General features: G+C 34.1%; 2 protein-coding genes across 4 annotated transcripts in view; one reads left to right on the top strand and one right to left on the bottom strand.

The window, feature by feature from the left end:
* The window catches only part of LOC129790342 (clavesin-2-like), an 891,203-nt gene that overhangs the window by 361,140 nt on the left and 510,604 nt on the right, over nt 1–19,459 (top strand). The gene's annotated exons all lie outside the window — the stretch shown is intronic.
* Nucleotides 124–17,596, bottom strand: LOC129790102 (glucosylceramide transporter ABCA12). Of its 3 annotated transcripts, none has more exons than XM_055827337.1 (13): nt 17,474–17,596; nt 17,199–17,326; nt 12,828–13,044; nt 12,498–12,724; nt 12,252–12,394; nt 12,016–12,099; nt 10,816–10,956; nt 10,047–10,186; nt 7,502–9,978; nt 6,662–7,420; nt 5,351–6,579; nt 4,173–4,639; nt 124–673 (listed from the first exon to the last, which is right to left on the bottom strand). In XM_055827337.1, exons 3-13 carry the CDS (start codon nt 12,912–12,914, stop codon nt 596–598), a joined length of 5,832 nt encoding a protein of 1,943 aa, XP_055683312.1. In that variant the 5' UTR covers nt 12,915–13,044; nt 17,199–17,326; nt 17,474–17,596; the 3' UTR covers nt 124–595. The 3 variants fall into 3 exon arrangements, with proteins under 3 accessions (XP_055683312.1, XP_055683311.1, XP_055683313.1); XM_055827336.1 differs by having other exon boundaries at nt 17,478–17,596; XM_055827338.1 differs by lacking the exons at nt 17,199–17,326; nt 17,474–17,596 and adding an exon at nt 15,481–15,499.

Genomic DNA, 19,459 nt, shown 5'->3' with positions numbered 1-19,459 from the left:
TGTGTAGAAGGGAATGTGTTAAGTACTTCTCGGAATTCTCTTAATTTTTTTGTAGACTTTATTTCTCCAAAAACTTACTGATCATCGATTAATTTATTTAAATAGAATTTTAAATAAACTGTCTTTTGGCACCCAATGACTTTATTTTTGTCTATAAAACAAAAATTACAAGATTCTTAAAAGTTCTTCTCCACTCACTTAAGTCACACACATAAAAACATTAAAACTAGGTACATTCTGCCATAAATAAGTAAGACACTTTCATACTAATTACATTAGTATTATGTTATGTACGTAACATGTCGTTGGTCCTCGTGTACGGTAAATATATTTTTTTTTATCAAACATTGATTCGCATAAGGTACAGAGTTCAATTTAATACCAATTACATTGTGATATGTATTTTCAAGAAAAAAAAATGACACTTTCTGTACTTTAAAACTTAAGAAAATTACTATAAAATAGAATTATAATATTTATAACTAATCAACACACCAAGAACATCACCAGTTTTTTATACAAATATGTATATACCTATTTCTATCAATACTATAGAAATTAAGTGGGTAACGTATCTCGTCAGATAGTACGTATATTACGTTGCTGTTTCACTCTGAACAAACCCCTGATTAACATAAGCTGATGATTCACTATTCAAGATCCTCTCGAATACCTGCAAAATAGAGGAAAAAAACATTCACTCAATTTATGTGGAGAGGAAAAGAAAACAGTTTCCGTGAAATGTGTGCATGAAAAGCACATTTAGCCTTGAATTAAAAAAAATTTTTTTTTGAAATAATTGTAAAATACCTGACAATATGATACCACTGTCATAGTCAGGTACTACGATTCAGACTTATGGGGGTGAGTCCGTCCGTACGACCCCATGGCCCACGAGTAACTGAGCCAACCGTACTAGGGTGGTTGGGAGAGAGAGTCACCTTAAGACTCCCGCCAACCCCACACACATAAGCCAATCTGTCCTATACCATGACAGTTAGTACCAGCGGTACTACATTCGGCCATTCCTGACTTTTGTGACGTCCTCGGCACAAGCTAGGAAAAGCAAGACGGATTGACCGAATTTTCCCGTGACCTTCGACCAGTATACTTCGCAATGAATGCGATAACAACTGCGGTCCTTTGTATAGAGTACAAGTCTGTATTAGACAACAACTCTTGCACAAACTGAAGATCATATCAAAATGTTCCAGTGGAACCTCTTCCAACCAGTATACTTCGCAAAGAATGCGATAACAACTGGGTTTATGTGTTCTAGAGTGCAAGCCCGGCAGTGGACAACAACTCCGTAGACAACTGGAAGATCATATCAAATTGTTCCTAATGGAACCGTACCTGGTAGCCCAAGTACACAAGGGTTCTGTTTGATTTAGTACGCCAGTGCACATGACACAAAATCATCACACCCATGAACCTACAGAAGGTTCTCTCAACACAGCTTTCGCCATGTTACTTGTTTCTCATGGAACATATGTCTAGACTTAGCTTACCCAGTTCCAGGAACCGTAAGCTCGTTCCATAGAGACTAGTGTCTCCGAGAAACCATTCGCCGTATGACTAACTATCAAGAACCTTGGACCTTGCCCTTGGATTGATGTTAACCAATACGACATTTCAGGTTTTCAACGTAACAGGCCCACCATGCAAGCATGATGCCTCTCCGCGAAACCCTCGTCATGCTTTATCTACACCAGTATCATTTACTCACAGACTCATGATTTGTCTCTCTATACCATCCTATCAACGCAGACTCATGAATGTTGTCTTTAGTATTAACTGGTTGCATAAATACATGACCTGAATGTCTTGTCTAGCTTACAATGCGTCCATTGATCGCCCAGACCTACATTCCTATTCATCCATTCTACCATATCTATTGAGACATCAGGTTGGTTCTATGGATGTTTGAAGAGCCAGTTTATCACAGTATTTCTACTGATCACATAAACATAGTGAATTGCTCTTCCATGTGCACAGGCACATTTCCCTTCTCCTGATACCTCATTATGCGAAACAGTATATCCAGAGAACTTCCCTTCGCCCAGGTATCCTCAACTCTTCCCCCTTTTTTTTTAAGAGGAGTCCCAGTTGGTTTCCTGAACAATTCCATAGAATCCGTTCAACTTGTTCAACTCTTCCTTTGAGCCATCCATTATTCCTATTTGAGTTCCCATCGCTATTGCCTCGGAATGATGCACATTTCCAGTGCAAATCCTTCGTGACTCCTACTGCTGGACTTCTCCCTTAAAATCCTCACTCCTGCAGTAATTTCTTGTCACTAATTCATCACATTTTTAATATTGAATTACATTTTCAACTTATATGTGAAGTTTTAGCAATGGTAAACTGACATCCGAAACCCAAAATCAAAATGGATACTTCTTTCCGCAAACAAATCGAAATTTCCATGTTTATAAGCGGACTTAATTCCCAATAATTGCAATCAATTTTTCTTCAGGTTCCTATTGCACAAGAATTTCTTTATGATTCATTCCTTTCCCCTTGAAATTTTCAATTTAAACTAATTAAGGTTATATTTAATTTCTTACTTCAAAATTTCAATTCTAATGAATCTTGCGCATTAATTCTTATGCAATTTAACCTTTCAACTCCATATAAATTCTATTTACAACAAAGAATAAAACAAATATAATTTTTCATTCATTATTCTTTTTTTTCCTGTCAAATCGCTGAAAGGAAATTTGCAATTAATAGTTTCAATTTTTTTTTGTTACGTTGCATAAGAATTAAACTCTTTTTTTTTTCAATCCCTTTGAAATTTTCATCTTTTCCTTTTTTTTCATGAAAATTTCAACCTTGTGATTTCATACATAATTCTTATGCAACTCAGGCTTTGTTTTAATAAAATCGGTTTTCATCTAAAAGATGATATTCCTAAACAAAGCCTACAACTGTAAATTCATTACAAAAGGAATAACTTCTCATTTTTATTCCTTAAATCAGTCATAATTCTCTTAACCTACACATGTTTAAACATAAAATTCAACATTAAGAGAATATCAGGGGGTTGAAAAGCGCTTTTCAGGGGTAAACATTGAAATAATTTCAATAACATCAAAATAACCAATTTGGAGAATACCACTCTCCAATCTAAGAAAATACTTGCGATTTTCCCTTTTATTTTTTTTTTCCTCGCATGCTTGTGCATGCACTCCTTTTGCTGCATTCTGTGCTCACGCACACCGCAGCCAAATTCAGCTTCCTTGCTGAATGTGCGAGACGTTGCCGCCAGCTGACACGATGACTTCGTTGGTGTGTGTGTGTGTTGCTGGAGGCCTCGATGACGTTGCCACTCACGCTGCTGCTCACACACACACTCTCTCGCCCTGCTTGCGCACGCCGCTTCACACACACACACACACTTTTGCGCAAGAAAATCCCGCATGAAAATGTCACAATTTTTCACACGCGGTCAGCTTTTCCAGCTGTAAAACCGTTTTTCACAGTTCAGGGAAACATTGCGCGAATTCCCATGCCACGGAAAAGCCCCACGAAGGACTTTTTCCCCCCTCCATTTCGCGACGAACACGCCACGACATGTCAAAATGGCATGTATCTTCTCGCGATTTTCACAACTTTTCGACGCGTTTTCACACAAAACGGCACTTTTCCCGACAAGAAAACTATGAACGGCACTCACAGGTGCCCCAACGCGGTTTGTCCACGCCACGAAAGTCCCAAAACGATGGACTTTTTCCGCGAATTCCACACGGTGACGTCAAAGTGACGCCATGGAATTTTTCACTCGCGAATTCGCACAAATCACGCACTTTTCCACTTCCGCGAACGAGTTTTGGGCTTATCCCACTTCTGAATTGTAAAATACCTGACAATATGATACCACTGTCATAGTCAGGTACTACGATTCAGACTTATGGGGGTGAGTCCGTCCGTACGACCCCATGGCCCACGAGTAACTGAGCCAACCGTACTAGGGTGGTTGGGAGAGAGAGTCACCTTAAGACTCCCGCCAACCCCACACACATAAGCCAATCTGTCCTATACCATGACAGTTAGTACCAGCGGTACTACATAATTTTTATAGAAATTGAAGTTTCTGAAGTTTCTTTATAAAATCTTGGATTTTTTTTAGCAGTTGTGCCTTTATCAATTGTTGGTAGTTAACTTACCCTATCTAGAAGACACTGCGATACTGTATAAGATATATTTCGGTCAGCACAAAACCGATGGAGCTTTGCAAAAAGTTCACTGAGGAGCCATGGTGTTTCCTCAGTTGGGGCACTATTCATTGATCTAACTTGAACAATAAATTGTAATGTGTGGCAATGCATCGTGAGATTTTCAACATTCGGAAATTCACGCTTGAGATCCCTCTCAATTGTGAGACTTTCCACTTTGTCAAAGAAAATTGTAACCGCATAGCTATTGCCACATGTCATCTTGAGCTCACTGGGAGTTCCCGATGAAATAAGATGGCCATTTTTCAATATCGCAATACGATGGCACACATTGTCGATCTCTGATATTGTGTGTGATGTTAGGAGTACAGACCGATTCTGATTGATAAGATTTTCGATGGATTTATAGACCAGGGTACGTGTCACGGGATCCATGTCGCTAGTTGGCTCATCCATCACTAGAAATATAAATTAAAGACGTTACAGTGGTAGTAGAATTTTTTCTATTTAATCATTAAACTTAACAATTTTTTAATATTATTTGTTTGAAATTAATCATAAAAGGAGTTAAAGAATATTTTTTTTTACACTCATAGAACAAATTCCCGTTTTAGCACCGCAAAGTGATAAATACGGAATTCTCTTATATGAAACACCACTTTTGCAGTGATAAATACGGAATTTTTTCTATGAGTGTACTTCGTCTAATAGGTAGTTTTTTTCGAATCGAATCTTAAGCACGAGTGTAACCAGGAAGGTTGTTTGAATGTCCAAACACCCCCTGAAAGTTCAGGAAGATTTGTTTTTTTTTTTTTGCTTTAACCCATTAAAGATTATCTCCAATTAAAAAAAAATCTGAAGTGCACAACTTGGGGTAGATGAAGCTTAACAAAGATTTACAAAAAGCTTAAAATATAATAAACTTCAATAAGATATAGTAAAATGGTATTACAGGTATCACTACTATTGGGGATTTCCCTCTCAGACTACTTCGCTCTATCTTGTTGATAAATACACTTGATATTTTAAGCTTTTCATCCCTTATCTGACTTTATTAGCCCCAATCTTCCTCACTCAGCAAAGTGATTAATATTGTACAGTTCAAGCTTATTGAGCTTAGAAAGCTTAAAGATAATGATTCATTGAGACATTTGGGATGGGATACTTACACACAAGACTAGTGTTGCCTATGCAAGTAACAGCCACACTCAATTTCCTTCTATTTCCTCCACTGAGATTCTTAACGAGAATATTTTCATATTGTTCCAAATGATATGTTGCAAGGGTTGTTGCCACCAAGTTATTCAAGTCATTAATTACACGTAATTTCCCGTAAAATAATATCACTTCTCGTACAGTTAAAAGGTAGTCAACAGCATTACTTTGGGGACAATATGAGATTCCATTGCAGTCCATAAATTCCACATTACCCGACGTTTGCTTCATTTGCCCGGAGAGGATGCCGAAAATTGTGGATTTTCCTGCACCATTTGCCCCCAAGAGCCCGAAGCATTCACCAGTTTTAACTTCAAATGAAACATTATTAACAGCAAGAACACCCTTCTTGTAGCATTTTGTAAGATTCTCCACCACAACGCAATTACTGGTATTCTTAGTTGATTTGGTATCTTTTTGCATTGTATTCTGAATTGATATGATTTGGAGTTCATTATTGAAATTCTTCTCGTGGTACACCTTGTCGAGGATAGTTCGCCACAGTCCACTCTCGATAACGTAGTTAGTTATCATTGCTAGTACACCAATCACAGCAAGAACTGATACATGAGGTGCAAGGAGATCCGATCCAATTGGGCTTTTGTACGAATCAATGCCGAATTTGCGGAAGAATGATGCTGCTATGTAGTTCTTGCAGAGCTCAAGTAAACCATCACTAAGTGCATGCTGCGGGAATATGAGGAATGCACGATTGAGGAAATTTCGTATCTGTTTACTTTCCTCTGATTCACCAATGATGTCAAACATGAGAATAATTGCCAGAGTTGATAGAGCAACTATTATGTTGAGGCAGAAAATTGTCATATTAGCATAGCTTGCATCGTTGAAGAATTTCTCCACAACATGAATTGATGGTATCATGGCGAAACCAAAGAAGAATAGTAGCATGGCAAAACCATAAAGTTGGGAACGTGCCACAAATATAGGCAAAGCAAATATTTTAAAAATTATCACAGCCGTTGCTATCGCTCCCACGTAGATAATTAAGTCCCAGCTAAAAGCTACCGACCAATAAATTTTCCTTGTCACACCACAAAGTTTCTGCTGGAGCTTTTCCCCACTTATACGTTCACTCACAATGAACACAGATCCACCGGCCAGAACTAAGCTCATCGCTACAAGTAAGATCAATGCAATCGCTGCATCGGACACTTGCTGAATGCTGGAAAATATTTAAAGAAATATTAAAAATTCGCCATACAGATTTTTTTTATATAAAAGATTGCTTAAGCTTGAATACTTACACAGAACTTGCACTGATGTCTTGACCTAGTTTAAAGGGATGATTTATGGCCTCTATGGAATAATCCGAATCGTTGAGTTCTTCCTTTAGGAGAGCATTATTCATTTGATTTAAGAAAGCTGGCATTGAGTGGTACCCTTTGTTGTTGTACCAAACAACAGCTCTGGATTCATTGAATGTATTTCCACCATATCTCTTCTCGATGTAGTCATCATTTGTTTTAATGATCCACTTGAAAGCTTCCTTGGAATTGTCAAATATCTCACAAATATCACTCCCACTGCAATGTTCCATTACTCTTCCATAAATATTCGATGTAAAATTGCTACCATTTTCCAGTGAATAGAATTCTGTGCTTTTCTCATAAATTTCCGGTGTGAATTTGAGAGCAACGTCATAATCATCGGCTGGCCTTAGTTTCATAAAGCTCACGGCAATTAATTCAAAAACAGCTGGCAACAGCAAAATCCCAATAAGTGCACGGTAGTTGCGCCTAAAGTGGGTGATCCTTTTCCAAAATAGAATTCTCACAATTTCCATTATACTTAGCTTTGGATTTTCATTAATTTTGTATTTCTTCTCCATTGGTGGGTTGGATTTTTTATCCAAAATCACAGGTGGACCTCCATTGCTGTAGTGCCCATTGTGCGAGGAATTGTATTCACTGAAGAAATCTTCCAAATTTTTACTGGTGACGGTTAATTTTTCAATATTACCATCACTCTCAAATTTCTCCAGTGCCTTGAGAAGTGGCTCATGACTGAAATAAATTACATAAAAACCACCATTAGACATAATTTACATTTTTTAGGGTTAACATTTCCAAGAACGAAAAACTTACTCATTTAAACTTGAGTTCGTGTAGTAGGGCAATGCGATGGTAATTTCATTCCCTTGGATGTCATAAGTGCAATTTGGGACTTGATTTTGGATAAGACCTTTCAAATCTTCAATAACTTGATATCGACTCACTTCGTCTTTTTGCGGCAAAGTGGCTTTTAAGTTGAATGATTTTGTAAGTTCTGCCTTAACGGCACTGGGGGATGTTTCAGTCATTACTTTGCCATTATTCATGAGAACAATATTGTCTGCAAGATGCTCAGCTTCGTCCATGTAGTGCGTTGCGAGGACAATTGCACGACCCTTCTTGAGCTTCTCCACGAGTTCCCAGACATTTTTGCGAGCTGTTGCATCAACAGCTGAGCATGGTTCATCCAAGATAACAAGGCTGGGGGAACCGAGGAAAGCAATTCCAATGGAAAGACGGCGTTTGTACCCACCAGATAGAGAACTACTCATATACCTCTCATATTTACCCAATGAGAGAACATTGAGTACACGACGAACCTCCTCGTGGTAATCTTTTCCTATCTTAATAGCACCATAGAGGCTTAAATGTTCCTTAGCAGTTAGTTGGGGAATAATTACATTATGCTGCGAACATAATCCAATGTTTTTCCCTTTGAGTTTCCTATTGGTTTGAATGTAGAGCTCTCCCGATGATGGCAAAATTTGTCCAGTTAGCATTTTAATTATTGTGCTCTTCCCTGCTCCATTTCTTCCCAATAAGCATGTTATTTGGTCTCTCTTGAAGACAATGGATGCACTTGAGACAGCCAACTTTGAGGTATCGTAGTACTTGGAAACTTTGGTCATAACAGCTCCTGTTTGTGAATCCAAATTCTTATGAGGTACATCGTAGAATGTATTCTCACTATCCCAGAATCGTTCGAGGATAAATCCAACAACAAGATAAATTAATCCATCAATAATCAACATCATAAATCCATATTTCAATTCATTATCATATATGCTCCCCGTGAAGGCATTGTGGAAGGATAGATGATTAAATTGGATCTCCTGACGCAGTATGTAGTGCCATGCATTGCAGAATGCAGTTGAAAATGATAAATTCGTAATGAATCGTGATCCTGTTGATAGTGTTGCATCGAAGAAGATAATTAAAGCGTACGGGAGGAAGGTTGCAAGGAAGAGGATTACGGAAGAAACACACGCAATGCTGGCTGATGCGAAGAATGTTGAGCACATGTAGCAGAATGCCATAATACAGGCAGCATAGCTCATTAGGAAGAAGAATAAGAAAATTTTTCCCGTTGAACTCAATATTCCGCCACTGAAGAGGATAAAAATGGATGCAAATAGGACGAATCCTAGCTCAGCATAGGATACCATAAACCACGTTATGTCTTCAGATGTCCTAAGGAGTCCCATTGCACGCATCAAGGAACTATTGCCACTCTCCTTCATCCATACACGATCACGCACGATAAATGCAACATTCACAATGAGGGCGAAGAAGAATGTAATTTGCAGAGCATTAGCCATGTAGATGCTGCGCTTAAAGGGATCATTCGTGTACTTTGGATAGGGGAATTGTTTCGTATAATACTGCGCTGTATTTATTTGGTATCCATGGAATATTTCTTTCTCTTCACCTAGCATCATCCCAATTATGTCTCCCATGTCTCGCTTAGATCGATTCAATGCACTCTCACCATCTTCATTGCCCATCACTGTGGTTGGAACTTGTGTGGTTGTTTCTGCAGTTAGCTCCGCATTTTCATCTCCTTTCATCGTTGGTTCTGCTGTGCTTTCTTGTGCAGCCGTTGTTGCTTTCCCACTGCTAGTATTCGGTTCAAAATCATCAATAAGATCATCATCATCTCCCGATAGTTGTAGTCCTGAATCAAAATCATCATAATCATCGTCATTGTCTTCAGAACTCTTGGGAGGTGTTATCATTTTCTGCGACTTTATAATGCCCAATTCGAGATTTTGCTGAAGTTGAATGAATCCCCTGTGATACTTGAGATCCAGCTCAAAACTCCCCTCAGGACCGGGGAACCAGAATCCACTTCTCTTCTCACTGGTCTTTGGTGTATCATCAACGGTCATTCGGAGCTTGTATCCAAATTCCTTTTCACTCTTGTGCTGGAAATAAATAGCTGCCCAGAAGAGTTTCTTCTGATGAAGTTTCAGTGCTTCCTCTTCGAGTTCCTTCTCCGACGAAACACCCACAAATCTATCCACGGAGAAGCAATCGAGGACATTTGTAATTAACGTAACCGTGTCGAGAATCCGATTATCATAGAGGATTCCATTGAAAATGCCCTCAATGGCTGCTGGATCTAAATTAGCGCTACTTATAATGGATTGAACAAATGGCGACTGTGTCAGTTGGAGGAGCTTCAAGAATTTATCTCTGACTTCATCGTTTGTCTTCACCTGTACTAGGATGTGTTCAATTGCCTTTGCGAATTTCTTCAAACGTCCTGCATCGCTGAATGTTGAATTTGCCTGTTGATGGAAGAAATAAACAAAATTAAAAATTATGTAAATTTTTTTTACATGCTGTACAGACGTACATTTTCAATGATTTCATCATTTCCAGGTGTTACAGGTGCATAGAGAATTTTTCCTTGGATTATTGGCTTTAAGTAGGTCCACGTTATTTTTCCATAATTCGTCTGTGTTACATCCTTGTACAGTTGTTTGCAAAAGGGGGCTAAAAATTTAAATAAAGTTTTCCAATTTTTTAAAGTCTATTGTATTACAAATAGTTGTTACTTCGATCCACCTTGATTAGAAATTGAATTAACATAATTCTAGACTATTTCCGAGAAATGTTATGTAAAGTAATGGATGTTTGTGTGTTGATGTTTTTTATTGGAATGTCGGACATCATTATGTATTCTTATTAAAAAGGCATCAACGTTTGTTAGAAAAATAAATTAGAAAAATGTACAGTTTAAATATAAACTGACTATCTTAGATTTCAATAAAAAAGGTCGTTTAGATTCAATAGTAAATGGAGAGAGAATTACATTTATAAATGCAGTGATAATGAATTTATGAGAACGTTGACAACAATAAGCCACAAATTTTTTGAATTACTTATTCCCATAGTATTTTATTATCGTTTTTAGTGTTTCAAGACAAGCTGACATTCGACGACAAGTTCTTAGTAAGCTCATTATTAATTACCTGCAGTAGGAGTTGTTGAAATGTAATACTTTGAATAATTACTAATATAATACCTAATACTTTATACCAAGTAGGTACTTAGAATTACATGAGAAGCACACTTAAGGATGTTGGTTGGAGAAAAAAAAATAAACTGAATGATTAACTTACTCGGCATAGCATCAATTTCATCACGATCTTCCTCACTAAAGTCTTCCGATGCAAGTACTTGGTCAACAAGTGGAATATTGTCGGCACGCGGAAAGGCTTTTCCACATATAATCTTTCCGGATTCAGATAGCATTGTATTATCTAGAATAAGAGGAAAAGAAATTTAATATTATTTACAAGAATAAATAGACTGAATTACGGTCTGAAAAAAAAGAGTAGGTAAATATACTACAACATCTTGGAATATCAATTTAAATGTAGATATTCGTAGTTTTTGATCTTTAACATTAAAAATCTTAATGTTTTCTAATAAATTAAAACTATTTCTTAACAGGTTTTCCAGTAAAATTTTAAGATAATTTAATTAATATGAGGTAAATGAAAATCGTCATAGTTCCGTGAATCATATACGTTTCAATTTAATTTTAGATGATAAAAAAAGAATACGGGATGCATATTTATGTCACAATCATGGCGTTGTTTGCGAGAATGCAAATGACGAAATTATTGTAATCATTATATGAATAGGGGAGATTAGGGTACATTTAATTATTATTTTTTTCGATTTTCAAAATAATTATTTAATGTATTTTTTACAGTAAAAAAGAACATTAATTTTTATCTTTGTAATAAGCCAAAAATTAAAAAAAAAAACATTACCCTCACAAAAGATATTTAAAAAAAATTAAATCTAAATGTTCTAAATAGATGCTATCTTATCCCATAGCTTCTCTCAATAATTATTTTATGAAATAAATGAAAATTAATTTTTATGAAGGAGCAAAAAGGAATTATGTACGATACATGCAATGACTGTTAAGAAATAATAATAAAAAAACTATATATGTATACAAATAAAACCTCAAACAACTACCTACAAAAAGTAGAAAAAAAAACTGAAAACTTTATGAATGAATAATGTTCACGATATTACTTCTATGAAAAAAAAAACGGGGTAGAAAAATGCTTAATTTGGCAGAAAATTTCATAAAATGATATATGGAATATCACCAGAAATGATCTTCTATATACAAAAATAATATAACAGATGATATAGGTTTTTTAATATGCACATAAATTTATATAGACACGTACCACTTTAATTATTTATTGAAACAAAGTAACGACGAGGAGAATAGCATTAATTTTAAAATACATTTGAATTGTAAAACAAAAGAAAAGAGAAAAAAATGAATTCACCTGAGAATAATTTCTTTACATCGAAAGATGTTCCAAGCAGGTTTTCAAATTCAGGAAGTCTCTGCATGATTACTTTTATATTTTCTGTAAGTAAAAAAAAAATAGGAAAAGACATCGTCTATGTAATTTTCACGAAATTCATGATGATTTAATTTTCTTATAAGAATCATGGAATCATTCAAAATAATTGTAGGGAATCAAAGAAGGAACATCACGACATAAAATTATTGTATTACCTTCCAAAACGGAAAATTTGCCATTTGTCGCAATTGCTATTATTGCTGGAATGAATTCTAACTTTTCCGATAAACCAATCACTGCATCAAAAAGTGATTCCTCATTGAGAAACGTCTGAATGATGTTGACTGCTGGTGTTATTCTGCATAAAAAAGTGCAATCATTATTACAATTCACTTAGAAACGTTTATTATGCAACATCTATGTGTGGAGATAATGAGAAATAATGCATGAGAAAAACTCACGGAGCATTTGGGAAAGTTGAAATTTCCTGATATTCCTCCACAGGTAGGCATTCATTTTCAAAGGTACAAATGTAGGAATGCAGCGAATGTAGGAGTTGATCATCTGACGGTAGTTGCCTTGTGGGAAATTGGCATGGGTCCACTTGAGTGGGTTCAAATCGGGTACGTACTGTATATAGGGACAGAAATACAAGACATGGCCACACGTATTGCACTATAGTCATCAACTGCAATTAACATTAAATTAAATTGTACAGGTGAAAAAGTGTTTGCATCTGATGATAATAATTCAGGGTTCTTTATTGCAATATTTACAAAGACGGAACTTACCGGTTGTCGTATTCGGACGAGAAAATTTTTCCATAAGAGGGCCTTGATTTGCGCAACATTGAGAATTCCTCTTAAATCACAAGTCATTTTTGTTTTAATGCTGTGTTCTGCCGCCACTAATTTCGTACTACCGGCATGTAGTATTTTATTCTTATCAAAATTATTTTTATTAATAAGATAGTATCACAATTATTCCTTTCGGTCTAATATCCGTTTTCTGAAATGATAAGACAATACACTTTATTATATTTTGCGAGGCCGAATGAAATAATTAAGATTTATAAAAAAAAATTTGTTATAATTCTAAAATCTACAAGAAATGTTTGGATTTTCCGCACATTTAAGAATTGAGGAAAATTGAAAATTGCCATAATTTCCTGTGATAAAAATAAAAATATGGAAGGAAGAAATAGCAGAATATTAAATTTCCTAAAAAATACATGAATACAAAAATATTTTACGAACATCCCCAGAGCAGGAAAATGAGCAAAATTTCCCCGCCCTCTCATATTTATTGCATAAATAAATCAAGGTGGAGTTCGCATAGTAAATAATCTTATTATATAAAGCAAGATTTTAAAAATATTGCTGAACCTAATAAGGAAATATAAACATTATCAGAAGGAAAACCACCGAAATCTTCAATGAAATATTCACACATTTCCTGGATTTTAAAATTCATCAGGCTACGACGAGTTGAGAAAATGATAATCTCCATTGTTTTTGTTTGGATGTGCTAATGGATCGATTAACTTTATGCAAGTGAAGTTGATAAATATGCCTATAAGGGAGATCATATAATGAAGTTTTTCACCTTGCTTGTAGGGCGTATTTATTATGTATTTAAAATGTAAATAAGGTGGAATCGTTAAGTATCAAGATGACTCTGTTATGTGCGTAAGATTTTGTACATAATATGCACGTTTATTTTAACATACATATATAGTAAAGGTGATGTACAAGTTATTGGTAATAAAATTTCATCGTCTAGACGGTATGTCTAAAATTCCAAATTAACATATTCCTCGAAAGTATTTCTTGACTTATATTAGTCACCTGTATGTTTTGCTTGGAGAGGTAAAAGGTGGAGGACAGCAGAAAAAACTACTTTTTCTGTTCTCTGAAATGCATATAATGGTAGACCTTCACCTCCTAGGGCAAATGATGCAACTTTTAATGTAAAACCAAGAGAAAGTTCTATTAACTAAAAATCTACTAAATTGACATTTCCTAATCCAAGCACAAGGTTGTTCTGTAAAGCACAAAATTAATGTGTGAGTGTGTGTAAAATCATTGAAACTGTGTTATCTCAACCAAAAGTTCTTTTTTAATCCATTTTCCCACAAAACGTTTGATGTGTCGAGTAATTAGTTTTATGAGTTTTATAGAATGGGAAATAGCTAAGACCTCATTGATGTGTATTCTGATAACCTTTGAATGGGAATATGTATAGTAGGAATTAATTATGTTATTTTTTTTTAAACAAATCTGAGTGAATCTGAGACTAAAATAGCAAAATGAAAAAAATATAAAATCTACGCAGATAACTAAGTAGTACAACGATTAAAATTTCTTTAAAGATTTAACATTTCTCAATGCTATTATCGTTTTATATGTTAAAGAGTTGATATGATTTATATATAGGTACATACATGTGTGCAGAGTAAATGCATACATATGCAATCTACTTGAAAAGTCAGCGATTAGAAATTTATTGGAAGAAAGTTTAAATGACATAGAAGTACTTTTGAAATTTTAATGTAATACAGAGCTGATTAGCGATCTATAAGATGATAAATGTAAGATAGATAATCAAAAAAAGATTGAAAAAAACATTTAAGCATAGACACCTTCAATCACAGAAGTTTAGTTAATACAGTAATATCCAAGTAATATGCTCATTATTTCATGGTTAGACATTCAATAAAATAACAACTTTCGAGGAAACATCTCACATGAGAATCTTGTATAATACTGATGAAGCTTTTAAGAAATCAATCAACTTTATTACTTGGAATTTTAAACAACAACAATTCAAAGATTAATCTATCAATAAAATCATAATTCCTGACTTAGTGACCATAAAACTTGGAACATGTGTCACTTTTTTACATTTCGAATATTCCGAAACTTTCAACCTTCGTTCAATTTTTGTTACTTGCGATAAAACTGGTTGTGTTCATAATGTAATTGGCGAAAATCAGACTGCTAGAGTAAACAAGTTTTTCAGCATCATCTTCTTCTTGAGCTAAATGGCTTACAAACTACAACATATACATATTTAGTATAATGCTGACGTATGTTTATATCCATTTCGTGTTCTTAAAACTGATCGTCCTTGGTGGTAATTAATGAACTAAGGTAATAAAGCAATACAGACTCCATAGTTTTTTTTTATTAATGATTCTAATGAGAAAAATCTGATTTTTTGGTGTAAAAAAATTGCCTTAGGGATGACTGGGGTAAAATAGGTTCACCCAGAAGGTTTCAGATAAAATGCAGAATTGCTTTTGTCCGTGAGATATATCAAGGTCGTCTGAGAGAAAGTTGAAGAACAGGAAAATGTCGTCCAAGACTGGTGCCATTAAGAACTTTACATTATATATCAGAAAAAGAACACCTCGAAAATTAATTTATAAATAATTTAATTCACCTCACTCAAATCTCCCCTTTATTAATTGGTCCCGAATTGCAGAGAGAAAAATATATGACATTAATTAACACGGTAATAAACTTTATTAAAAAGTTCTAACACAAAAAAGTGTAAAAAACAATAAAAACTTCACTTGTTTTACGCAACTGCAGCTTTATGTACTTTACCATATAAAAATAGGAATTGGTATAGGTAATATAAAGATGAAATTACTTTCGACGAATGAGAAAATCTCAAAAATGGTTGAGCTTTTTATAAAAATTAAATTAAACACTGCATTAACGTCTTATGAATTCTTTCTTACTTATCTCATTGCATAAACCACAAAATTCCAAGAATTCCATCACATTTTATTATTTCTTAAAAATATTCCAAAAAATCACAATAAAACGTGTTAGCACAAAGCTAAATTTATGATAGCAAATACAACATTGTGTGTAATTTGCGGTGTTCTGTGCATCACCGGAAAAACCCCAAGTTATGTATTTTTAAATAGAAAAATGATTTTTTGAATATCCACAATGCGGGTGAAGCTTTTTTTGAATTAATTTTGTTGTAATTTCAGGTCTTCCTTATTTACTCATTAACATTTTTAGATTTAACAAAATAGTTTAAAACAAATAATAAATTTAATTTTCATAGTAAATATTTCTTTTTCTCTACCAAGGATATTTTTTTTTTAATAAATCAATTTCAAGATTTTCAACTAAACTACAATATGTGACAATTTTCTTATACACTTCTCTTGAAATTGAGGTCTTAATTTAAATAAATGTGCCACATTCACGTAAGAAACTCATTATAGAGATTCTAATTGCTAACCGACTGAGAATTTTAGAGATAAATCTAATTTAAATATTTATGCGAAAATATTGTTTTTGCTCTCAAATTTGATTTTCCCTACTCAAAAGCACGCGGGTTTTTTTTATGAACGTGAGTATATGTACAAATACACTGATGAAAGTGGAAATGTTTACATTTAAAAGACAGACTTTGAATTTTTATGTGAATGAATTACCTACTTGTCCAGAAGCAGAGAACGAAAGTATGTAGTCTTGGTCGTGTTTAGAGTATAGTGGGGGAGTTTCGTAATTTTTTTTTAGCAACTTTTAGTCAAACTTCTAATTTAACTTTAACTTTTTATCACCTTTCTTGATGAAATTGTGTGATGTTTTATGTATTTTAATCATTTACATCATTTAAAAAAAGGGAAAACATAAATTTTACAGTCAAGAAAGTTAAAGAAAAATTACACATAATTCCAGGTCAACATATGACTTTTATTTGACGCACATAAAAGTTAACTACGTCAATTTGGGAATGTCCTAAGAGTGTGGTCATAAAAAAGGGTTAGCGTAATTTGTATACGACCATTTTTCACACAAATATTGTTTAAAAAATCACTCGTACCGCAGTTTGTTATTCCAAAGTAGGAATATGGTGATTTTTTTATTTATACTATGTATTAAAATTTCGTGAGCATTATTTTGTATGTTTTGGATGTATAACGTATAGGTATGTACTACTGTCAGCATTATGATGTAATTTATCTTCACAGTAGATTTATTGTATCTTCACTTTCGATCTCTCTCACTGGAAATATATGGCAAAACAAAACTGAACTGTGCACGAGACCTCAATTCGAAAAGTGTTTAGTCTGATTACATTTTACAGGTAGTATATAAAAATAAGATATACATTATATATGGGAAACTTACACATTTAATAAAATTCGCATAACCTCACAGGTTGTATAAACTGTATTCCATATTGCTGGCTTTTATTATAATAGTTTTTTTTTGTTGAAAAGTTCTTTTTTTTTCACACAAATTAATTTATTTCTGTGCTATAGTTGCCAAAGAGATTTCAAAATCATAAAAATATAATTAATTATACAAATAGGTATCCTAATGAAAATCACAAATTAATAAAAAAAATTAAATGAGAAATTGTAAAAAAAAATATTGGAAAATTTTCATCACACTGCACTCACACACCGAATGCACAAGACAATGCTTTCTCAATAAAAAACTATATAAGTTGCAATTTGCCTGAGAGAGGCCTGTTGGAAAGCTGAATGACTGCTTTGTCGAGCACTCACGAACTGAAACTGAACATTGAAAGAGCCAAGACTTGATGCGAAGCTTTGAGGCCCCACAGAGATACTCGTTGTGGGGCATTCGGAAGTGGGGATATGGAATGCCATACGACTTTACCACCATTACTACAAAAGTCATGTCTTCAACTATAGATTTCAAAGTAGTATTATTTTTTTTTTTAGATCACATCTCAATAACATCAAAGACAAACTGCTGATCTTTGTACCAGCAGTGCCATGTTAAAAAATCCTAATCTTCTCGTCAAAACTAAAATTTCATAAAAATTCTAAGGTTAAAAAAAGTCTAATCTATTCCATAATAGTGCTGCTAAATTAATAACAAAAAGCTCTAATAAATTATCTAATTATTCCTATGACGATTTAGCTTTTTTTTTTAAAGATATTTTTGATCCTCTACATTTCCTTGGAGATTGGGGTTCAAAGTAGGTCAATTTTTAATTTCATTCGCGTAATTTAAATGTTAATCAACGATTTTTAACTTTACATTTTGCATGTATTAAATTACTTATATGTGGGTAGCTAAAGTCATAAAAACACCGACAAAATGTTATAAAAGCTCATAAAATGATCATTTTTTATGAACCAACATAGATGAAGGTTCTAAATAGGGGATGAAGTGGGGAATAATATTAATAAAATTTTCAAGAGAATTATTCCTTGTTACTCACAAGGGAAGGTTATACATTTAAGAGTACGGAATGGCTTGAAATTTTCACCAAATATTGTTTACAATGTATAGAAACCCTGTGTTAAGGGTTTTTTTCTACAGATCCGTAGTTTAATAGTTATAATTAATTAAATTTTCCCATATAAAATTCATTTTGGGAGAGCAAAGCGCTGGAGAGAAACGCAAGAGAGAGAACTGCGCGCGCGTCTGTGTGAGTGAGTAGTGGTAAGTAGCGAGCGCACGGGCAAAGAACTGCTCACCACTACTCACTCACACAGACGCGCGCGCAGTTCTCTCTCTTGCGTTTCTCTCCAGCGCTTTGCTCTCCCAAAATGAATTTTATATGGGAAAATTTAATTAATTATAACTATTAAACTACGGATCTGTAGAAAAAAAACCCTTGGCACAGGGTTTTTATACATTGTAAAGAATATTTGGTGAAAATTTCAAGCCATTCCGTACTCTTAAATGTATAACCTTCCCTTGTCAGAGGAGTTGAAAGAAATAAAATTTCCGTCAGACAAGTGTTAGAAAAAAAAATTAAACGATTAGCATAATTCACTTTCTGGCAAAAAGTTCGCAAATCGTTTCTTTAGTTAAATATATTTGAAATTAGACAGTAAGAAAATCCCAATCACCAACTGTAAAACAACCAAATATTAGCTAATATGTACTGTATATTTATCATTCGCAAGTCATGCTAAGCTTGGCAATTTTTTTTGGATGTAGAGTTATGATCTGATCGTTGCTGTTTTTGCATACATATGTACGTAATTTCTTATTTTTTTCTTTCGTGTTCTTGACAAACACACGGGGTGCTTTATTATTTATTTAATTTAAAAGAATGCTGTCGTATCAATATGATGGATTTATTTGAGAGTAGACCCTCCTGAAATTCTCGTCAGAAACTTCTGATCAAAACGATTTCAATTTCTGCTTCTTCATAGTCTCCTTCACAGGTGTTTGTTATATTGCTCATATTATTTGGTGATATAGAATCAATATTAGATCAAATGGGTTCGTTTAAATATTTTGGTAATCCCCACACGGTATTGCGTATAATTTTTTTTTACACTAGAATATTATGTAGAGGAGCTTTTTATATATAGTAGGTAATGATGTGGCCTTTCTAGGGAAAAGTTTTTTTTCTGTGCCAAGAATATTAATGTGGTATGGTTGTGTAATGAATAAAC

This window comes from Lutzomyia longipalpis, chromosome 2 (genome assembly GCF_024334085.1).
Source record: "Lutzomyia longipalpis isolate SR_M1_2022 chromosome 2, ASM2433408v1".
In the NCBI taxonomy this organism is placed as follows: Eukaryota; Metazoa; Arthropoda; class Insecta; order Diptera; family Psychodidae; genus Lutzomyia; species Lutzomyia longipalpis.
Note: the sequence above shows the minus strand (reverse complement) of the source record. Positions and strands in the feature narration are given on the sequence as shown.